The 9,332-nt window shown below is 29.3% G+C and overlaps 1 protein-coding gene across 1 annotated transcript; it reads left to right on the plus strand.

The window, feature by feature from the left end:
• Positions 1-152: 152 nt before the first annotated feature.
• Positions 153-9,108, plus strand: LOC128667495 (protein 60A-like). The gene is made up of 6 exons (XM_053737846.1): positions 153-1,043; positions 3,911-4,097; positions 5,572-5,726; positions 8,027-8,212; positions 8,293-8,369; positions 8,568-9,108. Exons 1-6 carry the CDS (start codon positions 551-553, stop codon positions 8,826-8,828), a joined length of 1,359 nt encoding a protein of 452 aa, XP_053593821.1. The 5' UTR covers positions 153-550; the 3' UTR covers positions 8,829-9,108.
• Positions 9,109-9,332: the final 224 nt, after the last annotated feature.

A 9,332-nucleotide genomic window follows, 5' to 3' on the forward strand; every position in this document is an offset into this window, starting at 1 on the left:
CTTGTTCTCCATAAGTTTTCTCACTTGCAAGTGACATGCATCAGGTAGACACGTGAGCCAGTCAGGGCTCTTGTTATCTTTAGCTACACACCTGGGAGGCGGTGGTGAGGTCGAAATCGACAGGGACAGAAAACGGGGAACAGTCTTATTTCATACGAGCTTATTCAGATATTTCTTACCAGACAAACAGACTACGCGTACGCGGTGATTCAATTATCAAGTATACATTCAACAATTTATTTTTTAAATTATTTTTTTTTTTAATCTGTAAATTAAATTAAAACATGCAATAAAATCGAGTCAATTAACAGTGACAGTTTCAACAATGGATTTATCATTATTATTTTATATCATCCAATTAATATTTGATTGATTAAATTGTTATTCCCTATACTAAACAGTTTAACAAAGTTGTCATTTAAGTAAACGCCACGGGGTCTGAAGAAGACGAAGAAGAAGAAGAAGAAGCGGAGGAAAGTATTGAAAGCTTTTGTTGTTTTATTTTTAATTATATTGTAAAGTGAAAGTCTTGTGTGTTCATAACTGTGAAATGTTTTTTGAACAAGTGTGTAAGGATAACAATAATTTTAATAATAATATCGATAAAGTCAAGAGAACAAGAGACAGTGTTTTAACATCATGTTCGTTGTGGTTAACTGTTGTTGTTTTTGTCGGGGTGATAAGTGAACATGTGGTCCCAGTTACGTCTTCGCGAATAAGCGGTCTTTATGTAGACAATGGACTGGACCAAACAGTGGTACACAGAGTACTCACTAAGCGGGAAAAACGGGATGTAGAGCACGAAATTTTGAATTTACTTGGGCTGCCGGACAGACCGCGTAGTGTTATCGGTAAGGTACCGCAGGTCAAGAGGTCAGCGCCCAAGTTTCTGTTGGATATTTATAAAAATGCGCTTGGTGAGGACGAGGATGGCAAACCGGTCGCAACGAGGCTACATCAAACCGACGGGGAGTTCGACCTCACTGGTCAGGATCTCAGGGCCATCGACCAGAGCGATGTCATCATGACATTCGCCGCGCACAGTTGAGTACTTCCTTCAATAACTTTTCCCGTTTATAAATTGTCTTTCATTTAATTGTTGACACTCGATTTAAATTTAAGATTAAAAAATTATTATTTTTATGATATATAGAAAAACAATCATAAAAGCGGCTTGCATCAACATCTAAGTATTTTCTTACAGAGAAAGTTGCGAGTACAGATGATATTATATGTAATATATAATAAACAATATTATGTAATGGTAAAAATTAATTTTCATAAATCATCGGATTTAATTTTTTTTTTTTTTTTTTGTAATTTAAATTTTTCTTGAGCAATCTCACCGTTTGATTTTCTTCATATTTATAAACATGAGTCCATTAGAAGTAAATTTAAGTTTATTTGCCTTGGACGATTGCAACTGAATAAATTAATATTTATTTACGCGTTTTTTATTTAAAGTCAATTGACATTCAATAAGATATTGCTCATAATAATAATTTATTACATAAGAAGACAATACACTGTACTGTGGTGGATGCCTCTGTACATTAGTTATTTAGATATATAATATATATAGATATCTGTCGTATAAATTACACACTACTGGCGTGTTGATGATTTGAATAAAATAAATAAAATTACAATAATTTAAAATAAAAAATTATTTGTTTCTCAAATATATTGAATTTTTAAACTTACATACGATACCTAAATAAATATTAAAATTAGAGAATCTCACAGCTTTATATATATATATATATATATATATATATATATATATATATATATATGTATATATGCATAATAAATTCACGAGCTATAACTATTATTCATTCGGTTTGTGTCTTATACACGTACTCTGTCCTCCCTTCAAAAAAAAAAAAAGAAAAAAAAAAGCGGAATGATAAATAATTCGATAAGAAATCGCTTATATTTTTTTATTCTATCACGACAGATCATTGAGTTAAAACATTTTATTATTCGGACAAAGCCATAAAAAAATAATACTCGTGTCAATTAGAAATAAAAAAAAACTAAACGCGGCAAAAATTTGTTTGTAATAAAGAAAAGCGTGGAAATAAATATATTATTAGTCGTTTTCGTTTGCATACATTTTAGTTATATTTATACTGTATATATATGAGGATCCGGAAATTGTTGAGATGAAGACCGATTAATGTGTTGGATATCGATCTCGTGGCTTGAGTGTACGGAAATTGAGCTATTTGAGCCTAACATTTACGTCATCGGTGAGAACATCTAAGCCTTGGGGTGGGTTATTTGGGTGTATCTGCACACACGCAAAGTATCAAACCACAAAAAGTAAAATGTCGGCAAATTCATAAAGAAATCCACCGGCAGTCTAACATATCCCGGTTCCCGGTCGTAATATATTATCCGGCACAGCCTGGCTGTTGTATAGTGAGTTGTATACGAAGAAAGGGTTAAGGAATAAAATAAAAAAGAATATTTAAAAAAGGAGTATCAGAAAAAGGCAACGGGGATTAAAGAGAAATAATAAATAAATAAAAAAAAAAGACAGGAATATTGACTCAATATCTTTTCCTTAATAGCCCGGGGTCTTGAAGCATAAAAATGTCTCAACTTGCTCCTGCAGACTTTTTTAACTTGGGTCTTTAAAAAAACTTTTATACATCGTTTTTTCACTCTTTAAATCTCGACGGGAGAGAGTTAAAAAAAATAGGTAGTATAATTCGAGGTAGAAAGAGAGAGTTTGGAGTAAAAAAATGAAAAAACAAAAAGCATCATCCGAGAGAGATCCGAGAAAACGGTCCCGGGGGCCGAACTATTCGAGACCACCCTGAGTGCCTGAGAGAGCTCTCCGGGTCTGTACAGCTTTTAGCTCTTATATAGCAATCAGGTGTGTTGTATAGTCGTCTACTCGGGAATAAGAATGCGACCATCAGCAGCAGAAGCAGCAGCAGCAGAAAAAGAAATGAGAAAAACAAAAACAAATTTTTATGCTCTTGTCTTATCCAAGCTGGAAACATTAAGCATTACTTAGGCACCACCCGGGGGAGTCCGGTTTGCTTTCTATATTCGGTCTTTTTCGAGGGGCGGTGGTCGGCTAAGCAGCATTCGACTGTAAACCAGGATGATGGGAACCAACGAGCCTCTGACGATTTCACGCTGCGAATCCTCATCCACAGCTCGTTATGTGATTAGGGACTTTTAGAATCTGACCTGCTGATACTCTATACTCTTCTTTGTTTTATCTACATATATATATATATATATATATATATATATATATATATATATATATATATATATATATATATATATATATATATATATATATATATATATATATATATATGTATTAAAAGGCTCGTATTATTTTCTTTTTTTTTTGCGATACGCTATTGCGGCTGTGATTTATTGGTTTGACGAATGACCATATAAATTACCGTTACATTTGAATTTAATCACCACAAAAGATCATAATAAAAGTCATTCTACAGTTTTATTGCATTTGATTTGGGTCTTTATAATTTATTGGGCTAAATGGAGTGTGTGTCTTGTGAAACTTTAGAGAATTGCACAGCACATAATAATTCTGTATGAGTTAATTCAGTTTTTTAATTTTTAATAGTTTAATAAAAATTTATCCATCAATGGTACAGCAATTCATCATGAATGAAAATAATAATTAAATGTTATTTTTCATGTTTAAACATCACACAGAAAAAAATTCACGGATTAAATCCTCAGTGGGATTTGGAGTGAATCACATCGAAATTATTCAAATTATTTTTTTTTTTTTTTTTTAAGCTCCGGAACTCCGAGTGACGGCATGAATTTAGATTAAAATAAAATCTACAATCACTCCAAATTTACTCGTAATTTTTTTCAGTGTACTGACCAATAGCTTGATTTGCAGATCATCACGTTCCCGGTGTACGGCACGAGCGCGGCAAAAGGCTGTGGTTCGACGTGTCTGAAGTACCCCCCGGAGAACACATAATAGGTGCCGAGTTGCGACTCTATCGCACGATGGACATTAAGCATCGAAGAAATCGCGGATCATTTATGATCACCGCGTACCGAGTTCTACGCACCGAAGACGGGTATAAATTTCTTACATGCATACACTATACACAGGAAAAAAGGATTTCTTGACACACGAAATATTTTGAATTTTTAAATGAGAGCAAAAATTTTTCTTAGGACTGAAAAAAATTTTTTGACGCAATAAATTATTTTTTGCCTCGAAAAAATTTTTGTTTTTAATTTATAATTCTAAAAAAAATCTTAGAGCAAGTAAAAATTTTCTCGGGGCGAGTAAAAATATTTTGCGCCAAGAAATCCTTTTTTCCTGTGTATCAAAGCTTTATTACAATTTTATTTTTAGCCGCTCCACGCCGCGAAAATTTCAAACTGCATCACAGTTATATTTGTTTATCAAACTTTATAAGTTGTTACTTTTGAATATTTACGCTCGGCGATATATTTTGAAAGCCAGAATTTATTTTTGGATTATTTTAGTTTTCATTACTTTGTCAAAGTTACGGCTTTGTCTTAATAGACCGTATTTCAATAAGTATTCAATAAAATATAATTATAAACTTATTTAAATAAATAAAATAAGAACACCCATATAGTAAAATATTTCTATTCATCATTATATATATATATATACACTTAACTAAACTAGACCTTTTTATCTTCGACTACCAAGAACTACCTATGATTTTAAGCATCATCTTGTTCTTCCTAATTAGACCTTCGAACGTTGTAAAAAAAAAAAAAACCTTCGAAATGTCTATACCGGTACTATTAGTATCTTAAAAGTTTTGATCTAAAGACCAAGATTTGATCTTGTGAAAGTAATTTCAAGGTTTTGCCCAGTAACTGTCAATCAACTAAACATCTTTTTTTACAACCCGTCAAATATAGACAATAATAAAACACTATATATATATATTAATATATATGACGGTTTAGTTACAGTTGAATAACCTTGTCCTTCACCTTTCGTAAAACGTTAAAAAAAAACAGGACAACTAATGGTCTAGTCAAAGTAATAATACGACCGGAAACAATATTCCGTAAATTGAAATAAATTAACCGCGTAGACGGTCACTGAGTCTTTCAAAACAATTTATCCTACGCAGTTAACGTACACATATTACTTTATTACTACTCGTCTTTAAAATTTTTATACGTTAAGAATAATTTCTATCATCATTATTTTATTTTATATATGATCTTGTCTTTGTCTTAATCTGCTCAATCCTTGAGTCACGACGCACGATTCTTAAATGTCTAACGAGACATGACGGCGACGTTTTTATTATATTCGAGTAAATAAAATCGACAGATTTTAATTTATAGATTATGTTACTCTGTGGGATATAATACCTGCGACATAATTATGTAATATATGTTTTTAAATTACCCCATCATTACATATAAAATTCTAAACTTATATACATTTGTAACTAAATTCATTTAACAAAATAATTATAATTTTATTTATGTATATTATAATCAAAGTTATGTAATTAATTTTTTGTTTTTTATGTTTAATTATTTATTTAGGAAAAAAGAATTACAGTATGTTGATTCAGTCAATACGACTACTGGAAAAGAAGGTTGGCTAACATTAAATGTTAGCGCGGCACTTCAACACTGGGTAAATAATCCTGAAGGGAATCGTGGTCTTTATCTCTCTGTTCATCCGGCAGATCGGTCTGGTAAGATTGTTATTATTGTTATTAACAAAAAACATAAAAACAAATATAAATTTTTTTCCTTGTCTTATTTTAAAGAATGTTTGGTATTTATTCAGAGAATTATCAATGAGTCATGTTGTCTAAGTGGTAGAAACCAATAAAGATTTTTTTACATAATTAATTAATAAATGATAATTAATTCACGCGGTAATAAAAATATTTTGCTTTTATATTTTATTTTTAGAGTTATTTTCGCTAATAATTAATAAACGATTGAACAAAAATTTTTTATAAAATATTTAAAAAATTAAAAATTGCGTAATAGGTTTAAAAGTAAATGTTTGTAGATGACAAGAAGATAAAACTCAATGAATTAAATTCCGCCACCGAATCAGCGGAGAAAGAAAGAGATGTAAGATAACAAGTTGAAGCAACTTGATACTGTAAACGTATACGTGTATACTAAAGCTATAAAGTATAAGTAAAAAAGGGTTTTGAGGATCGTCGAGATACGATCCAGCAACGGATAAAGAAAGTAGATACACCTGTTGAATGTTTCCACAATATCTCCTCGGTGTAATGCCACTATCACGGCTTATATACGTTAAATAACTCCTAATCCAGCATCTAGTTATTTTTAAATACTCAATCATTGACCTTAACAACAATATATAAACTCATCAGTATAATAAATGCCCACATTTTAAATTAAATAACATATACTAACTACAAGTTTTAAATGAATTCAACCAACGAGTCTACCAGATGAAATCAATTTGCCACACCTAAATAATTTTGTCTCCGCTCTCTCATCGGTCTCTACTTTATCTTTTATATATATATATATATATATTTCCTGAGCAACCTCTCGTTATTCGCGCTGCTTCTGTATATATATATATATATATATATATATTAAACACAAACCCCACCAGGTGACTTCTTGTAACCGGTTTACCTTTGATCATTTAATATACCTAGACATTGGTACACAATATTATATATAAAAGTCACATACAGAAATATATACAAATATATATATGTATATATACATATAATAAAAGTGTATGTACACTGAGAATTGCGGACTCTCTAAAACTGAGTTAGTGAATTTCACTAATTCACTTTCAGAGAGGAGTGGAGGCGTATTAAATCTGGAGTAAATTCGGAGGAAATAATTTTTCATTTATTCAATTCCTTGTGAGTGAAATTTACTCCGGAGAGGAGTTTATTTCAAAATTAAAACACCGGATCGGAGTGAATGCGGATTGATGTAAGATTCACATCACTTAAAAATCACTTTAGATTTTTTAGAGTCTATTCTATGCTGGTAAAACAATACTAGTAGTAATTTGGATTTTTATTTATGTATTTATTTGACTTACAGATTTTAGCTGTCTTATACTTATTACTTTCGAAAGCGACTAAAATCACGTTTTATTTAATCAGTTTATGAATATCCACTTATTTAAATATCGCACTTACATTACCACCCACGCATTCGAGTAACCGTTTATTTTAATTTATCAATATAAATTTTAAATTCCAATGATGAATAAATAATAAGTATAAATATTGGCAATTAATAAATTAGTATATTTTAATTAAATTTTTAATTAAAAACTCGTTTTTATTTTTATTGATATAAAAATTAGTGAAGGCTTTATTAAAGTGAAAAATAAATTATTAATTGTCAGATGTAAGATATAATTAAATAGTATATATTAAATAATATGTGTTAATAATTAATTAGTAACATGTATTATTAATATTTATAAATGTTATAAATAGTTATGTTAAATGGTTTTATTTATAAATTTTATAATATGTTATTAAAAATTGCGTATGAAGATTCGACAAAGAGAACGTATTGAGTAGTATGTAAAATTGCAAGGGTGTTGAGTGTTGACTCTTAATAGCTGATATATTTATATGAAGGTTAACTATTAATAACCGTAATCGCGCACACATGAGGCTTTTAAATACATTACAATTATTTCTTACACATATTTCTGTATAGTAAAAATAATAATAACAATAATAATTGTCGTTATTATTATTATTATTATTAATAAAATAGAATGTTCTAAGCGCAAATATTATGTGTATATTATTATATTGCAATTTCACGTGACTGTAAGATAATAAAATATAATCTGTAATTTAAATTATAGACTCTTTGAACTACTATATGAAGATAAATACTACATTAATTAATATTGTTTTTTAAATTAAGACAAATTAATGAACGAAGGAGAATAAGAAGAAGGATAAAAATTGAAATTTATATGCCTTAATTTGACATAATAATTTGATTATAGTGCATGAAATGAGACCGGAAGACGTTGGTATCGTTGGGTTTCGCGGAGACGTCGACAAGCAACCGTTCATGGTTGGATTTTTTAAAAGCTCAGGGATTCGTGAGAAAAAAATTCGACAAAAACGTGACGCCAGGAGACGAAGGAAAAGCGACGCTTCTCCACTTGATTATCGTAACCCGTATATTGGTAGTTGTTTTTGTTTTATTTTTAAATAGAAATTACTAAAGTCAAATTAATGACTAAATTAATATACATTTTTTTTACAGATCCTGCAATACAATATAATTCTCGTACATGCAGGATTCAAACGCTTTATGTTAGTTTTCGCGATCTTCAATGGCAGGTAATTGAGATTAATGTATTCTACAAAGGATATCATTTAGTTTACATAACTGTTAGTTGTTGAGATTATGCGATTATTATTTTCTTTATTTATTCGTAGTGTCAATTAGTTAATTAATTAATTAATTAATTGATTAGTTAATTAATTAATTGAATGCTTGAAACAGAATATGAATATTAATTATATTTTTTACTGTAGGATTGGATTATAGCACCGGATGGATATGACGCTTATTACTGTAGCGGCGATTGTAATTTCCCACTGAATGCTCATATGAATGCTACCAATCATGCGATAGTGCAGACTCTCGTCCATTTAGTCAGCCCAGGAAAAGTACCCAAGCCTTGCTGTGCGCCTACTAAACTTTCACCAATCTCAGTGCTTTATTTTGTTGACGAAAGCAATGTTATACTTAAAAAATATAAAAATATGGTTGTTAAAAGCTGTGGATGCCATTAAAATTTAATTTCGCGCCATCAAATTTATTTATCATTTAGGGTAAAAATAAAATTTATAATTTAATATTTTTAAAAATTAAATATGTTATTATTCATTAATGAAGTTATATCTATAAGTATATACCCGATGATCATGTTCGTTTATTATTTTAAAATATTTACTTAAATTGAAAAATTACTGGTTGTCAAGTCAACTATACAGTATTTATTTATCTTTAGATATTATTAGTTACTCACTAACATTTTTATCTTTCAATCATTCATTTTTTTTCGTATTTTTTTTCGTTTGTAATGCAATGCTATCAAAAAATATAATTATATTTTTTATTGGATAATAAATAATGTTAAAATATTTTTAAGACATTATTATGTATAATATTTTTAGTTTTAATTAATGCTAATAATTTTTGTTTTACAAATTATTAAACAAATAAATATAATTATTAATACAAAATTATCATCATTGTATATAATAGTCATTTATATGATGTAAATAAATTCTAAG

This window comes from Microplitis demolitor, chromosome 3 (genome assembly GCF_026212275.2).
Source record: "Microplitis demolitor isolate Queensland-Clemson2020A chromosome 3, iyMicDemo2.1a, whole genome shotgun sequence".
NCBI classification, from domain to species: Eukaryota; Metazoa; Arthropoda; class Insecta; order Hymenoptera; family Braconidae; genus Microplitis; species Microplitis demolitor.